Raw genomic sequence first — 18533 nt, forward strand, 5'->3', positions numbered from 1 at the left:
AAATGAGCTCTTTCTAGCCAAATGGTGTAAATAAGTAATCTCTTGTCATGGTGAGTTTTCAGAAAGCCTGAACCTCCTCTGTGCAGGCAGGATGCAGCCACAATACATATTAACAATGTCCTTCCACAGTCCTTTTCCTCAGGTAACGGAACGGTCCTTAATTACAGGGCAGAAAGATTTAGATCATACTTATGAAGTGTCATAAAATCAGAGGTCAGTCAGTCAAAGCAGAAGAAGCCAATCCAAGCATCACTACTGTAATTCCCCTAAAAGATTGCAATAAAATATCTTCTGGTGTACTATAAGTCCACATTCTGCCAGAATTTTAGGGCCTTCTTGAGGACTGAACTTGTGGTCTTGAAAGAAGTGGTTTCACTCTATCTAAATGATGATATAACAACATTTCACATATGTCCTTTGAACCTAAAGAAAAGTGATGACATGAATTCATGGATACTAAATTAATGTTTCTTGCTTTAGCTCCTGCTGGTTGTGCAAAATGACCAACTGAAGAAAACTGTAGCTCCCAAAGTGGATAGTGCTGATTTCTAAGCAAAGTGGCTAGAGTTAATACAAATTAAAAAAACCCAAAAGAGTCACCATCACAAATGAGAGGATTATCATAACAACAAATCTGAGATCTCACACAAACTGTGTTGTTAGGGATTACGCTAGCTAAAAAGAAATACTAGAGTAGCCTGCTGTTGCTTGGAGAATGTGAGCCCAAATATATCCTGGCAATTTCCAGAGAAATATAAATGACTAAAAAGTCAGCATTCACCAACCATTACCACATACTCACCACAGATATCTACTGTTCTAACACATATGAGAAAATGTGGTCATTTCAGTTACAACGTGTTGTAACTGTTGGAAAATCCTGACTGTTCAATGCTACACTGTAGTTACAAATGTTGAAAAATGGCTGGAGGTACTTGTCATATGGCACAGTGGCATTGGAATGTGATGGTAGTTACTGCAGCCTGTCATAGCCAAAAGGGAAATCAGCATTATGTCAAGTGTCAGAGCAGGGAAAGTAGAGGATTGAGGCACTGTGGCAAAATAGAATAAGACTGTAAAAAAACAGATCGGTAGGGAATTTCACATAAAATGCAGGCAAAACGCATGAAGAGTAAAAATGATGTTTAAAGGTCACTCATTAGTTTGTTCTCACTTAGTACATATTCTGTGAAATATATTTCCAATTAAAAGTCTCACTTGAAACCAAGAGGTGTTTAATTCCAAACATATCAGCAATATGACATTTTAAAACATATTTAAAATCTTAAAACTAGGGCTCTAATTTTATTTAACAGTTTCTATGTTTCATGTTATTGGTTATTCATTGTACTAGCTATGGGTTCAAACCAAAATCAAATCTACACAGGGATTTTGAACCTCACCAAAGCTTTTGAGGTGTTCAAACCCATCTCCAACATCAGTAATCTTGGAAGGTAGAACCTCCACTATATTACTCAAGAATAGCTTTCGAACATTAAACACAGCGAAAAGCCGTCTGAGGAGACTTTTGTTCTTATGAACTTTCCAGCAAAGAACACATTTAAATGCCCACATGTAAGGAAACATAGCCTTCATCTGAACACTGCTGTTCCACAAAAAACTGTACCATATGTTCCCCGTCCTGCCATCTTATGGAACTGCTGCCAGGTGAGGGGTCCCTGCACATGTTGGATATTCTCCCAGGTCCTGCCTGTTCGCTTCTTCTGGATGGCATCTTGAAGAAAGGGCTGTAGGGACAGTAGCATGCGCACCACATCCTGGGAGGACAGCATGCTGATATCCAGTACTACAAATGACAAAGAGGTATGAATCATATTTCTGTTGAGGAGAAGGGACATAATATTTTTTTGGCCTGTGATTCCTTTTCTTGCCTCTCATGGTGCCCATATAGCCTGTGCTCCACTGTAATTAGTAAAATAGAATTTAAACTGCTTCTTTATCAAAGGTTGTTAGACTAAGCTTTCTATGAAGTTCTTTTCAAAATATCCTTTTGCAAACTGTTATCTAGACTGTAGTGATTTGCTGTAAGTTTATTTAAAGGTGTAAAGCTGCTTAAAGGCTAAAAAATATTGTTCTTTAAGTCAAGCCCATAAAGAATTGTAAATAAACACATTATATTTCATTTACAAATTTACATTATTTCTAGTTGGCATTGTTTCACAAAGATTTGATGATTGCATACTTATGCTCCAAAAAGATATGCCACAGTCTCACCAAAGAAAGCTAGAGCAAAGTTTGACCCTCACCCCAGAAAACAAACCAAACCAAAAAACCTAAAAAATTGTGGTGAATTTGTGACACTGAAAAGTCCTACAGCATGCTGGAAGGAAGAAAGAAATTTACCAGTATTCTACCTTTGGTTTTAGAAAGCTCTCCAAATTTCTTATCTACTCCTGTTCCTCAAGAGTGCATTTTCCCCCATAACGTTTAAATGATACTGTCTTGCACTGGCAAGTTTAAAATAAAATTACAAAGATAACTAAGTTTTTTGAATGAAAAAAACCCAAAACCTCTTCTGTGAACCATACCATTGCTGTGAGGCCAAGAGTGTACAGTAGCACTTCTTACTAGGGCTTCATCCACTTTTCCACCAGTGGGGTTATCCACATACTGCCTTCCTTGCTCCAGGGCATTGAAGCACTCTATCCAGGAATCATTACTATCTGCTTGCACTCTGTCATAACTCCAGTTCATAAAGGGAAGTGTCTGCCGGTTATTGGAGGACATGTAGTCCAAGCAGCTCAGAGAGGTGAAAGGCTGTGTGTGCTGATTCTGGAGAAGGAGGAGGAGGCTCATAGGGGGTTCCTGGCCCCTCCTGGCTCCCTCTCCCATCTGAGGAAGTAAAGTGGTCTGACACATCATCAACCTCCTCTCTGCAGCCTGGCCAATGTCTGAGGTCTTGCCAAAAATATCCAATTCATCCTCAATAAAAAGCCCAGAGTTGTAACCTAGTTTGCGGTTCATAATTGCACTAAATCCACATGTGCAGCGGTACTGGTCCTCGTTGGATGAATCTGGGATGTACAGCCCTACATCTGCACCTTTAATATTCATATTACACGCGCATATACAACAGCTATCAAAGTTGCGATCTTTAAAGATGTTCAGCACGGAGTCTGAAAGAATCAGGGTGACATACAGGCTGTGGGCTTCTGGGATTGGCTGGACAGTGGGTGGCTCCACAGAATTAAGCGGTCGTGTTGTAGAAGGGGTAGAAGCTGGTGAACCTTGATCTGTGCTGTCATATTTTACAGATCCTTGCCCGCTGGCAGTGCCCCCACCTCTAGGAGTCCTTGGGGTTCTGGGTGTGCGTGGCGTAGGGACGGAGAAGCGGGGAGTTGCTGGGGATGGCAGTACTCCTGCTCCACTGTTGCTGGCTGGGGCAGCACTGTTTAATGTCACTGGTGTATTCATTTGGGGAGTGTTCATCTGAAGATAGTCTTGATCTGCGAGGCTCCCAACACTAGGCACATTGCTGTAAAAAATACAGGAAGAAGATGAATATTCAAAAGGTTCACTGTAGACAGGACTCAGATGCAATAGCTCCACAATGACCACAATAAAGGGACAGCACCTTCAGACATTCCTCTCATATCATTATATTCAAGAGTCTCTCTTCTTTCTATCTAAACTTTCAAGATCTCATCAGCAAACATAGCTAAGAGTCGCTGAGAGTGTAGTGAAAAGGAAAAAAACAAAACAAAACAGAAAACATCCCCTCATGCTGTTTTAAAGATTACAAGCTAAGAGCCTGTTATGACCTGAAATCTCAGGTGCTTATTTAGAATGACCTGAAATTAAATAATTGATGTGACTTCAATATTTTCAGCACTTGGGGGGGGGCGGGGGCGGAAGGAATTATTTCAGTGAAATCCCTATGCAACTGTCTCTAAAGAAATCTACGGTCCAGTGTGTAAAAATTAGGGGCATGAAATTTCATATAGTTGTACAGCATCATAAACTCCATTTAGAAATAATTTGCTTTACTGTCTATATCAGGGGTCAGCAACCTTCCAGAAGTGGTGTGCCAAGTCTTCATTTATTCACTCTAATTTAAGGTTTTGCGTGCGAGTAATACATTTTAACGCTTTTAGAAGGTCTCTTTCTATAAGTCTATAATATATAACTAAACTATTGTTGTATGTAAAGTAAATAAGGTTTTTAAAATGTTTAAGAAGCTTCATTTAAAATTAAATTAAAATGCAGAGCCCCCTGGAAAGGTGGTCAGGACCTGCGCAGTGTGAGTGTCACTGGAAATCAGCTTGCCGTAGGTTGTCTACCCCTGGTCTATATGTTTTAAAATGTCTGTAGTAAATAATTAACTTCAGTACTCCTTGATACAAATAATTTATCTGATTCTTCTTGGTGAAATTTTAATGTTTCCTTGGTGGTACCCAGCTGACAAAAGTGTTTCACATACAGTAAAGGCAGCCTTTATGTAGCCCTACATAGCTTATGGTACAAAAATAACAATTGCTATTGCAGACTCCTGGTCCACAAGAGCTGAAAGTGGTATTTCTAGGTCACCTTTTGTCATCACACTTCCTATTAGTAACAGTTTTGCCATTATCTGCTAAATTTCAGGGACCAGAAAGTGGTCATATATTCCCACAAGAGATCTCTTTTCTTTGGAATGACATATTACAGTAAGAAACAGATAATTTTGTCATTATGCTTCATATTAAGGACAACATAATTGCTCAAACAAACAAGGTCTTTATAACATTTTTCTTCCCGAGAGCTAATAAAACATTTTTCTTGAAATGTATTCCTTAAGGGCAGCACATAAAAAATAAGGACACAATCAGTCTCTTGATGAAGGAGCAGAAACATATGGATTTTTTATATTTGTATGTTCTTACTGTGTGTTTTATGTGTTATTTTAAAATGAATATTATTTTAAGGATCACATTTCATTAGCAACCTGAAAAGAAACTGTAGTAAAGACCTGATCCTTTAGAATCATTTTGTTATCTTTAACTGACCTGTGCCCAAGTCAAAGGTAGGAAAAAATGGACAAAGGTTGATAAGAGTTGTGAATCTGAGGCACAGTGAATACCTTAGACAAATGACAAAGTGTGACCTAGAAATCTTGATCAGCAATCACCACTTTACTAAAAGCCTGCAGTAATCAGGGTGCAGTAATTATCTTCACTCTAATTGGATTACATTGAAAATAAAAGATTTTTTTTTCAACAAATACCTGCAATTAATAATCAGCTCAGTCCTGGTTACTATTAGAAGCAGTTACTATTAGAGAAAACCTGAGAAGTCATTTGCTCCTTAGGTGGTATCGAGGGTTTGTAATTTCTTTTTTGCACTTCTTTTGAGAGCACTGGAAGATCCTTTGGAGCTGGAGAAGGTCTGATTTAAGGATTTATTTAAAGATACAAGCCGCTTCCTCTGTAAATTCATTCACTGCAGCAGGAGACTCTTCAACTATATATATTACGGCTTCTGAGAGGTTTTGTGTATTAAATGGTTTAAATTCTTGCTAGGTTTCAAGATCTGCAGCAATGGATTTTTTTCATAAACAGTGATAACTTTTGAAAAATATGCTGGGGATGCAAATTTCTCATTTAATTTAATTTAATGGCAAACTTGGACCTGTGGCACAGTGCCACTACACCTTAGAGTGGAGAGAAGCCCAGCAATTTCAGACTATATAGGAATAGGAATCACCGAACACATTAAACTGGCAACTTATATGAACAGTTCTGAAGAAACAAGAGGATCCCAAAGAAGAGTTGTGTGTCCCCACAAAACTGAAATGGGGTGAAATTCATCCCTGTACAAAGGGATATCAGAAGCCTACACACCACGTAAGTCACACTCAGCCATCAATAGGTGTATATCATTTATGTTGGCCATCTTCACAGAAGTGAATGTAACCACAGTGAATGAAGTACAAAGTGAATACTGAAAAGTGTGTCTTTAGGGCAGAAATAAATTAAATATACAAGCTCTACCACTGTAAATGATGGAATGGTCCATTACACTTCAAGATCCATTCTACTCCATGAGATGAAGGGCCAGATCCTTAGCTGACTAGTTGGGTGTCCGTAGGTACACCCTCCCCGATTTACTTTTTCATTTTTATTTTAAAAGGAACTTTACAAAAAAACAGCCACAGACACTAACAGAATTTGGATACATATATTTCAATGAGCTGAATAAATTAAAAGGAATAACTACCAAGAACAATTTAAGTATTAAAAATCCTGAAGATAGGAGTTCATTGTCAGCTCAAAATATCCATCAGAACTAATATTTTGATCTTCTAAATCATGCACTGCAGATGGATTAGAGGACACATTTTTGGATTATCAGAATCAGAAGGTAAGTACTTCTTTCCATCTACAATTTATTATAGTTTTACTAGAAAGCACCATGCAATTTCAGCACCCAATTTTATAAAACCGTCCCCTAAAGTTTACATATCATTCAATGACCTGGTATTTCCTTTGCAGTACAAATGAACATGCGTACCTTCCCTATGAAATACTGCTTTTGTTTATATTTTATACAGGCAGATATTTTCTCTCTATTACTCACACAGCACACAGCCATTACAAGTATACAACTTTTTTGTCTGGCTCCTTCTTTGGTATTAACTAAAACTCAAAGGAGAAGCAGATGATATGCCTTTTTACAATTAAAGGCAAATCACGTTTGACATCTACCATTTCCTCCAGCAAAAATGTGAAGTAATGACTAAATATTCATCATTAAACCTAATACTTGGAGATTAACTGTATGAGCCTTTAGAGTAACAGCCGTGTTAGTCTGTATTCGCAAAAAGAAAAGGAGTACTTGTGGCACCTTAGAGACTAACCAATTTATTTGAGCAATAAATTGGTTAGTCTCTAAGGTGCCACAAGTACTCCTTTTCTTTTTGTATGAGCCTTCTTCTTTAACATTTCTACTTTATGTTGAATTACAATGTTTTTGCCTGGATAATTATTTAAAATTGATCAACTCAAATGTCATTTATTCCTGCTCCAGTTATCAAAAATGTTTCTGACTTTATAAAGCAATGGAAGTTTTGCAGGTTTAAAATAAGTCCATAATTAGGCTTGCTCATAATTTTATCATATGGATTAAAACATGGAAAAATCATCAGCACTCTGAGTGTCCATTTATTATATACCTAGATACAGACATAATGAATGTCATCATTTGTTGCAATGCTTGTACTTACTTGTAGCCATCTCTGATGAAAGTGGCTGCAGGTGGCATGGGGAGTTGTTCAATTTTAGGAGGAATCGCCCAAGAAGGCCTGAACATGCAGGCATCCGGTATCTTCAGAGGTAGCAGGCACTGGCTTGGCAGTATCTTCAATGGAGCAAACATAGAAGAGCCCACAAAAGGTTGAAATGATGGAACTTTGTGCACATACGAAAAATCCTGTAAAACCAAAGTGATTTTAGTGTTTAGAGCTACATAGAAAAGTCAATCTTTATATTGAAAATATATTCAGGTAATACTAATTATACTACTTTGAAGCAAATATAGCTGCACTTTTTCTCATACTGAAATATCTACTCACTTTATAAACATTTAGGGACATACACCCAAAATTGTAATGACTGTAAAAAGATTAGGCTTCTAGAGCCGATTGTGATTGCTTTAGGGAAGGACTTTATACTACATGGTTAGAAAGTGAACACCACATTCTGGGCACTATCATAATCCAAACAATAATAATAATGGTGAACAGAGTAACCATTAACCACTGGCACCATACCAAATTCATAGTCCAGCCACCTTGGGCTCACTAGCAACCATTACACTTTTGTTTTGGGTAAAGGGAACAATAACTAGGACTTCAGCCAAAGTTATTCCAGATCTCCTTGAGACAGAGACTGTCTTCCTCTGTGATTGGAAAATATCTAGCATCTGGGGGAAACCACTGCAGTATATATAGGAGAAATTCTAGAAAACTTCGTTTTTAATGTCTTACCACAGTCCCAGCATCCTCATAATTCCAAGGCCAGAAGGGCCACTGTGATAATCTAGTCGGATGTCCCGTACAACACAAGCCAGAAAACTTCCCCAAACTAATTCCTAGGGCAGATCTTTTAGAAAGAACATCCAGTCTTGATCTGAAACTTGCCAGTAATGGAGAATCCACCACAACCATTGGTAAATTGTTCAAATGGTGAATTACTGTCACTGTTAAAAGTGTATTGCTTTATTTTCAGTCTGAATTTGTCTAGCTTCAACTTCCAGCCATCGAGTTGTGTTATAACTTTCTCTGTTAGACTGAACAGCCCATTATCAAACATTTGTTCCCCATATAAATACTTATAGACTGTAACCAAGACATCCCTTAACCTTCTCTGTGTTATGATAAATAGACTGAGCTCTTTGTATTTACCACTATAAGGCAGGTTTTCAAATCCTTCAATCATTCTCATGGCTCTTCTTTGACCCCTCTTCAGTTTATTAACATCCTTCTTGAATTGCGGACACCAGAACTGTACATACTATTCCAGCAGCAGGTGCATGAGTGCCAAATACAGAATGTAAAATAGCATTCCTCCTCCTACTCAATATTCCACTGTTATGTATCCAAGGATTACATTAGCCATCTGGCCACAGCATTGCACTGGGAGTTCAAGTTCAGTTGATTATCCACCACAACCCCCAAATCTTTTTCAAAGTCATTGCTTATCAGGATAGATTCCTCCATCCTATAAGTATGGCCTACATTCTTTGTTCCTATCTGTATACTTTTACATATAGCCGTATTAAAACGCATAGTGTTTGCTTGTGGCCAGCTTACCAAGTGATCCAGACTGTTCTGTATCAGTGCTCTGTCCTCTTCATTGTTTATAACTCCCCCAACTTTTGTATCATCTTCAGACTTTACCAGTGATGATTTTATGTTTTCTTCCAGGTCATTGATAAATTTATTATATAGTGTAAAGCCAAGAACTGTTTCATGCAGGACCCCACTAGAAACACACCTGCTTGATGATGATTCCCCATTAACAACATTTTGAGACTTATCAGTTAGCCTACTTTTAACTCATTTAACATGTGCCATGTTAATTTTATTTTGTTCTAATTTTTTAATTAAAATGTTATGCAGCACCAAGTAAAATCCTCAACAAAAATCTACGTATATTATACCAACATAATTATCTTTATCAAATTTTTAATTCACCCCCAAAAAAGATATCAGGTTAGTTTGACGGGATCTATTTTCCATAAACCCATGTTGACTGGCACTAATTATATTACCCTCAATTAATTCTTTATTAATCAAATCCCATATCACACGCTCCATTATCTTGCCCAGATCAATGTTAGACTGACAGGCCTATAATTACTTGGGTCATCCTCTTTACCCTTTTAAATATTGGCATAACATTAGCTTTTTTCCAGTCTTCCGGAACTTCTCCAGTGTTCCAAGACTCACTGAAAATCAACATTAACACTGCGGTGAGCTCTTCTGCCTTTTCTGTTAAAACTCTTGGATGCACGTTATCTGGACCTGCTGATTTTAAACTGTCTAACTTTAGTAGCTATTGTTTAACATCCTCCTGACATACTAGTGGAATTATCATCATTATATGATCTGAGTACATCAACCATTTCCCCCAAATACAGAACAGAAATATTTATTGAACACTTCTGCTTTTCTCTGATTATTGATAATTCTACCATTTCCATCTAGTAATGGACCACTACTATTGTTAGGATTTAAACTTAAAACAGTTCTACTTACTTTCCTTAACTCTGCCAGCCATAGATTTCTCCGTGTCCTTTTGCTTCCCTTCCCAGTGCCTCCTTAAAGTGTCAGAAGATGAAGCATAACAGGATTCCTACCTTTGACACTCAATAATCAGCACAAGAAACCTACTTACATTTTTGTAAACATGAGTTATGTTGGGGTTAGGTGCTAGATTCCTATTAATGTGTATGAGCAGCAGCTGCTCAAATGCAGAACTCTATGCACACTTAAAAAGATATGTTTCAATACTCTTTAAATCTTTGTTAGAGATATCTAAAATATCTTCAGTATGAATAAGTCCCTAAAATATATATTTTTTTCTAATCTCTCTTTTAGCTCATCAAACTATAATCTTGACCCAGATTTCCTTCCTGTCCCAAGATTAACTAACTTTGTTTTGACATACAGAAAAATATCTGAAGTGGAGGAAAAAACAAATAAGGTCTGTGACAACTGGAAGAAATAGCTTTTCATTATTTGTATGCAGCACACCTAATTAATAACCATTATACTGGAATACATGTCTTTCCAGTTTCTAAAATGCTGCTAAAACTGATAGGAGAGAGATTGAGAACTGTATAATTATACATTAGAAGAACACGGGCACCTAGTACAAACATGCCTTTTCTATTACACCCACACTGTGAGGGCAACAAGTCCCATCAGGTTAGGGTAGTATTTGTTTTTCCCATTAAGTCAGGTAAAGTGATACTGTATGCTGGAAAGAGCAATTCACTCCCAAAAAGCATGTGTTTAGATTAGGCCAAGGGCAAGTTTCTTTGGCAATTTACCATCTATTAAGGATTCTCTGAAAGCAGGGACTATGTACAAAGCTGGGCATACTATTTTCCCCTTCTCCTCGCTATTGACTGTTGGTAATTAATGCTGTTTAGGAACAGGAGGGGAAGTGACCCTGGGAATGTCAGAAGGACTGCCAATGGTAAAAGGTGTGGCTGCCTGGAGATCTGCTCCCTAGAGAGTTGATGGGTTTACTGTCTAAGATAATTTTTTCATAAGGAAATTAAAAAAAAAATCCACTGTTTTAGTTGCCTTGGGGAGAGCACCAGTGGGAGTCCTAGTGCAGACAAAACTGCAGCAGTTTCCAAGGTTTTTATCACCATAGCAATTAAATCTAATGTTGGAAGCTGATCTTTAATTGGCATGGGGACAACATCTCCAGAACCCATTGGAACCTCCAGTTTGGCTCCTGCTGGTGCTACTATTAAGACAGCTCAACTAGTGGTAGCATCAGTGCAATTTTTTTTCCCCAATGTAAGAGGCCATCTTAGCTCTGAGTAAATAGCTGTGCTATTTTTGCTTTCTCCTTTTCCCCCTGAGACTGGGCATTCTTCTATCTCTTTAGTAAAATTCTTACCAGGTTGTTCCCTCAATAAAATTTTGGTCTTCAGACTGGAAAAAAAGACTGCCACTCTTATACACTTCTTTGAGAGTGGAATTAAATTCAATAAGACTGGAAGTCTGTAAATTAGGCTAAAAAGCATATAAACTTTACCTGTTAAAGGTAAATGGCTGATTTTACTGAGAAGCACCATCCCTGGTCATAAAGGAAAGCAGTTAAATATGTGCTTAAGTCCATTTCTGTTCATTAAAGCACATAAGCATTTGCTTAGCTTTAAGCATGTTCTTAAGCCCCATTGTCTTCACTGAGACTTAAGCATATACTTAAGTACTTTCCTGAACTGGGACTGGGCCTACATTATGTAGTCTGCAAAAAGTTCATTCAGTTGTGACTGGGCAACTGGGAGCAACTCTCAGAGACAGACTGCCCATTTATATCTTATCTTATTCTAGCAGCAGTTGCCGAGTAATTCTGTTGGGTTTTCTTTTACACAATTTTGAGCTGTTATTGGGGGAGGGTATGTTCAATAAATAGGTAATTTACCTGTTACAGTTATTTTGTTATGGAAATTGTCTGAATTTCTTCAAATAAATAAATTAAGCAGCAGGATTTTTTAAAAAATTCCTTAATTAACTTAGGTTTCAGAGTAGCAGCCGTATTAGTCTGTATCCGCAAAAACAAAAGGAGGACTTGTGGCACCTTAGAGACTAACAAATTTATTTGAGCATAAACTTTTGTGAGCTACAGCTCACTTCATTCAATGCATTCAGTATCCGATGAAGTGAGCTGTAGCTCACGAAAGCTTATGCTCAAATAAATTTGTTAGTCTCTAAGGTGCCACAAGTCCTCCTTTCTTAAATTAACTTAGGATCCTCTCTAGTATGAATTTACTGCTAGTGAAAGACAGGGAATTAATGACCCTGGAGATTGAAGCCCTCTATTCAGCCAAAAACAAATACGCTACCCAATATTGTCACAGTTCCCAGATCAACTGCCCCTCTGACCTCTCCTGCTCTTGTTGAGTGCGTTCCACTTGCATCTCAGGTCTTTAGCTGTCACCTGTCTCCAGGTGGAATCATGCAACTCTCCCACTTTCAAACTAGGCCCTGAATTGCAGTCCCCTGGTACTAACTGTGATTTCAGCAGGTCTGATTTATACCCAATATCTGCAGTTCTCTTCTCTTCTCTGGGAGCAATGACAGGGCAAGCAGTGACCAACCTGCCTCGTTAAGGGAAAGTCCCCATGTGGAAAAAGGTTAAACACCTGGCAGACCTAGATATGCATAAAAGCATTTTCCACATGTGGACCATGCTAGGTCTACAGACTCTTCTACAGACCCCCTCCCTGTCAGCGCTCACTGACAACTTCTTGAACAGCCGCTGGCAACTTACCGTCCTTTGAAGAAATCAAGCCACTTTTTAACTGTTTACAGCCCTTTCATCTGTTAACTCCCAACTCTGGCAAAACAAGATTTGCAACTCAATGGAGCCAGGGTTCTTGAAGATAACAGCCTGCCCTACTGTCTTTCAAGAGTGTGCTTGGGAATTCTTACCTGGGAAGCCATTCTGTCACTTTCCTATTTGCTCCTCCCACAGCCCCCTATTAAGTTAGATCAATACAATCATACAGAAAATTCTACTAACCCATCATAGATATACAGAAACTTCTCTTTACTGACATGGTCACTTACAACAGTCATACCATTATTACATAATAGTATTAACAGATTAATACATAGTCACTTCTTGTCCATCACAAATATTTCTATCAGTGATGTACAAGTAATTATAAAAGCACTGTTAATAAAATTTTGAGATGACACAAACATTGCCAGAGTGGTACACAATGATGAGGAAAGGGAAGTCAAGTGGAGTGAAATGGATCACCTGGGGCCTGTTCAAACAAATGCATTTTAATGCAGTCAAATACAAGGAACAAAAAATGCAGGCCAGACCTTCAGACAGGGGATTGTATCCTGGAAAGCGGTGATTCTGAAATAAAATTTAAGAGTCACAGTGGACAAACAATTCAACATGAGCTCCCAGTGTGATTCTGTGCCAGACAAGACTAATAATCCTTGTATGTATAAAGAGGTGATTTTGCCTCTGTATATAGCCTTGCAAGATTGATATTGGAACACTCCAATTCTGGTGCCACATTTTAAAAAGGATGCTGAAAAACTGGAGACGGTACAGGAAAGAGCCATAAAAATTATCTGAGGGCTGGAGTGCTTTACTGTGGACTGAAGGAGCTCAATCTGTTCAGTTTATCGCAAAGAAGAATAAGAGGTGACTTGATCACTGTGCAGAACTACCTTTATGGGGTGAAAAATACCAAGCTCTTTAATCTAGCAGAGAACGGCATAACAAGAACCAGAGACTCAAAGTTAAAGCCAGACAAATTCAAATAAAACTAAGGCACCATTTTTAACAGTGAGGGTGATTAACCACTGGAAATGGTTTCAGAGTAACAGCCGTGTTAGTCTGTATTCGCAAAAAGAAAAGGAGTACTTGTGGCACCTTAGAGACTAACCAATTTATCTGAGCATGAAGTGAGCTGTAGCTCACAAAAGCTCATGCTCAAATAAATTGGTTAGTCTCTAAGGTGCCACAAGTACTCCTTTTCTTTTCACTGGAAATGGTGAATTCTCCATCTCTATGTCTTCAAATTAAGACTGGATGATGCTTTTCTGGACACTATTCTTTAGTCAAACCCAAGTTACTGGGCTCCGTCAAGAGGTAATAGTGAAATTCTATGGCCTGTGTTATTCAGGAGTTCAGACTAGATGGTCTAATGGTCCCTTCTGGCCTTAAATACTATGTAACTATGAAAAAATACAACACAGGAAGCAGCAGAACAACTTTTCCCCACAAACTACAAGACCAGTAGGATTCTCAATCCTTATCAATAGGGACAACCTCTGCGGGGCTAGGAATGGAATTAGCCAATTCCATCCTGGTTCTCTCTTTTGAGACTGCTAACTAAGTTTTAGTGCATAAACTCTACAGTGATGGGTGCTACAGAAAACCTTTGGCAAACAAGCAGGTATCAATTAGTGTTAACCGCAACGGTGTTTTCTGTAGTGTGGACAGATGTCCACTGGGGCAGGGGTAGGCAACCTATGGCACGCGTGCCAAAGGCAGCATGCAAGCTAGTTTTCAGGGGCACTCACACTGCCCGGGTCCTGGCCACCGGTCCGGAGGGCTCTGCATTTTAATTTAATTTAAAATGAAGCTTCTTAAACATTTTAAAAGCCTTATTTACTTTACATACGACAATAATTTAGTTATACATTATAGACTTATAGAAAGAGACCTTCTAAAAACATTAAAATGTATTACTGGCTCGCAAAACCTTAAATTAGAGTGAATCAATGAAGACTCGGCACACCGCCTCTGAAAGGTTGCCGACCCCTGTGCTAGGGATTAGCCTGAAACAAAACTCATTTCACACAGACAACAAACAGCTATCATAGGTTCTTTTTTTGAGAAGAGTGCCTCAAAACAATTAAAGTCAATGTGTAACTAATACATCTATTTTTGTGCAATTTCTCTGCTCGCATTAAACAACTGGAAACTTGTCCAATAAAAAGGATTCGTTTCCACTGAAAGATTACCAATCCCTTTATATCAGAGGTCCCCAAAGTGTCACACCCAGCCCATCCCCGCCCTCACCTCTGCTCCAGTCCCGCTCCCAGCCGCGTACCTGGCTTCCGGCCCCAGCTGCAGCATTGTTCTGGTCCCAGCCCCAAGCCAGCCCGCAGCCTCAGTTGCTGGCTGTGGCTCTGTTCCCGGCCACAGCCAGCAACTGTTCCCTGGGAGCAAGGCCGGGAGTGGAGCCACACCTGCTCATGGGCCCGTCTGCCAGCCCCACTTCTACCTCAGTCCCCAGCCTCAGCTCCACTCCTGGCCCCAGACCCAACCCCAGCTGTGGCCCTAGTCGCAGCCCCCTTACCTCTGTCTGTGCCACCTTCCACCCCCACCCCTGGCCGCATCACCACTCCTGGCCCCAGCTCAGGGAGAGGGCAGGGACAGGAGTAAGGGGGGGAGGGCCCGCAACCCTCAAAAGTTTGGTGACCTCTGCTTTATATGGATCTGGTTCAAAATTGTGCAAGCAATTTTCCAGCCAACTCTATAGCAATCTATTTGTATGTGTTTTATTAAAGAAAAAATCTTACACAGATGAAGTAACACTAATGGTATCTTTGGGGTATTACCTTGATTTCTTCAGGTTTAGGGCTCCCTAACCCTTCTTCCACCTCCATTTTAAATTCTGTGAGCTGTGTAGGAACCATGTTGACCATAGGACTTTCCATCATCCCCAATGCTGTCACAGTCTCTGAACTTATTCCATCTTTATAGTTCATCACCGGGGAAAAGGCAGGGTGTTGCTCCAAGGAAGGGGGTGTTGGGAACATCCTTTGCAGATCTGCCACAGCTAAGCATCACAAAATAACCTCCTGTTAACCATTAAAAAATAAATTCTGCATAACTCTTCAATGAGACCCCATAAAGAGAAGGACTCCAACTCAGCACTGGCTTTTTTGGATTGTTAAAGTCAAGCAAACAGACTGCAGATCCTTTCCTGCTTTCACACCAGTGTAAATCTAGACTAACTCTATTAATATAATTTATACAGAGTACATTGTCCTATGGACACTTTTCAAGTTTATTGTTCAATTGAAACACATACATTTGAGGATGTTCAATATTCAAATATGCTGTGATAATAATAAAGAAAGCTTTAAGAAAATAGATTAAAGAACAGTACTGGGGATCTGACCACAGTTACAGTTAATAACTAAGTGGTATCCAGAATATTTTTCTTTCCTTTCTAGTGTTTCATGACACAAAATCCTAAAATCAAAACTGGCTAAACTTCTTATGAAGTGCGGAAAACTTTTGCACAAAACTTTTGCACTGACTAACAGTATGTGAACCCATTTTGGTCCATGTTGTCATAATCCGATGAAAGCAGATCTGAGACTATAGCTACTGCCATCTTGGAACATCCTGATTAGAAATTCTGCCTCAAGGCATCTAAAAAAATAACAGGCAAGTCCCAGAGGATGCTGTAATATGTATTTTGCACCACAGCCACCAAGACAGGAAAAATCATAGAGCATTTAATTATCTCTAAATAAATCAACACAGTGTAATAATTCATCCTATATTTCCCATTAATTTTAAATGAGAAAAAATACTGAAATGCTTAATATAGTGAAATGTATTGTATAAACCCAAATGGAAATCACTGTAAACTATTACACTTTTCCCCATTACCTTCTTTTCATTTCCTGCCATAACGGGTTTATTTTTCATAAAATTCAGAACATATTGCTTTTTCAATTTTAAGTAGCTCAGGTATCCTTTTGACATAATGTTACAATCTGATGAATTCATTGTTAAAAATACTGAGATCATATAAGAATAAATTCCCATATCACCTTCTCCTACAAAAAACCCATACACTGAACCAGTGTTTCTGACAGACTAAATGCTTCATTTCATTTCCACACTTTTTTCTGTCCAGTAAAGCACTACAAATCCCCAGACTTATTTGACAGGATATATTCTTTAAATTTGTACTCCATAGCTATTATACATTTTGTGCAGTCCAAAGATGACAGTTATGTTTGATTTAAAATTGCTACTAAGTAGTGAAATCTTTCCGTGGGTCTGATTTGGATCAGCTGATCCTCTCTGCTTTTCAAGTAATGGAAGAAGAGAGGAGTGCTTTAGCATCATTTGGTGAGCAGTGGTGCTAGAATGACATTTAGTCAGCAGGGCTTTGCTATGGTGTATCAGGCATTTCAGTTCCTCACAGATGTTGTCATGCATCACTAGCTAGTGTCACAAGGAAATAGAGAGAGGATTAAGAGGGGAAAGCATAAGGGGTACAGTGTATCCATTTAACCTATTCTATACTGCTCTGTATTATGCCATTTTCTTACATCTTTTAGTTCCACTTTGCAAAATTCTGCAGTGCAGATTCATTAAAAAAAATCCTAAAATGTTTAATTAAAAAGAAAAACTACAGCAACTGGCTGTCAAGCATTATTCATTTTCATATGTGTCATGCTTGAGAAAGCTTTGCATATTTTAGAAAGCTATGGATCTACTAAAGCTGTCAAAATCCAATCTCTGTATACTTCATACTTCTACATTTGAGTAAATCAGCATTGCTTTTATGGGTCCATAAAACTCTCTGACTCATCCCTCTGACACTGTGGTTTTTCCCCTCAATTTGTTCTCATTACTAGCTGAAGTTAATGAGAAGGCATTAAAGAATGATTTGCAATGGAATTTGATTTCTCTTAAAGTAGCCACACACTCACTCACACATTTTTTTTCTCTTTTAAGACAAGTAATTTGTAGTTCACAGTCTGGTTTGTTAGCTTCACACAAAAATTATTCCATCCCACTCCATGCACACATACACAAAAGAATAATTCAAAAGAGGTGCTATTTACGTGAATGAAGCACAAAAACATCGTTAGACCTCACAGCAGTGAAAACTACAATTTCCTGTAGTTGCTGGCACAATCCTTATGAAAAACCTATTCTGATTTTAATGTTCATATTACATTTTCAGTATACCAAGTGCCAATAGTTAATTCCTCCCATTGATTTCACATGTAATATCGAGCTCTAAACAAACAGTATACAGATATACTGGCCTGAGCTGCACAAGCAGCATTTCCCCTATTCTAAATGTCTATTGAAGACCAGCCTAAAGAAGATCTCTGTGTAAGCCTGAAAGCTTGTCTCTTTTGCCAACAAGCATTGGTCCACTAAAATATATCACCTTACCTCTCTAATATTTTGGGATTAATATGGCTATCACAACACTGCAGACATATAAATATATATGAATGATTTGATAACAGTGAAGCTACTAACTGAGTGTAAATATTAACTGACAATATTGGGATGACTTCTAAAGGAAGATACATAACTTCCTTTAATCCTCACAACAAAGGCAGAAGTATCAAATAAATGACATCTCAGAGCTCTGTAGACCAATTTTAGAAATACTTTTCACAAAGATTTTCTTATGGGACAATTCACTGCCCTGGTTTAATATTAGCCTCTAGTACTTATAGAAGAACTGGAACGTATTTGGTCTTAACCTGAAACCAATATTACAAACTTCTTATAGAAATACTTCAGCTCTGAACAAAGCTGCTGTCACTTCCTTACTTGGTGGATAAGGTACTGCTGATCTTCCATCCTTCCCCAGAGGGCGTTCCTCAGCTCCTGCTGGAGGCATTTTTGATGACCGCAGAGCTGGTGATACAGCCTAAACACAGGTATTTACATGATATGTGACAATCAGAGTAAAAAACATTAAAATTATTGAGTTATTTTAAACATTCAGAAAATCACCTAGTCTTAATAAGGCTTTTA

General features: G+C 38.4%; 1 protein-coding gene across 4 annotated transcripts in view; it reads right to left on the reverse strand.

Annotated features, from left to right (window-relative positions):
- The window catches only part of MED13L (mediator complex subunit 13L), a 442118-nt gene that overhangs the window by 56298 nt on the left and 367287 nt on the right, over positions 1-18533 (reverse strand). For all 4 annotated transcript variants that reach the window (XM_073312881.2, XM_073312880.2, XM_073312882.2 and 1 more), the window contains exons 14-18: positions 18327-18426; positions 15341-15561; positions 7223-7428; positions 2550-3496; positions 1628-1807 (exon numbers count right to left, since the gene is read on the reverse strand). In XM_073312881.2, coding sequence (XP_073168982.1) covers positions 1628-1807; positions 2550-3496; positions 7223-7428; positions 15341-15561; positions 18327-18426 — 1654 coding nt within the window. The remainder of the gene's footprint in view (positions 1-1627; positions 1808-2549; positions 3497-7222; positions 7429-15340; positions 15562-18326; positions 18427-18533) is intronic.

The sequence above is a fragment of the Lepidochelys kempii genome, chromosome 15 (assembly GCF_965140285.1).
Source record: "Lepidochelys kempii isolate rLepKem1 chromosome 15, rLepKem1.hap1, whole genome shotgun sequence".
Classification (NCBI taxonomy): Eukaryota; Metazoa; Chordata; order Testudines; family Cheloniidae; genus Lepidochelys; species Lepidochelys kempii.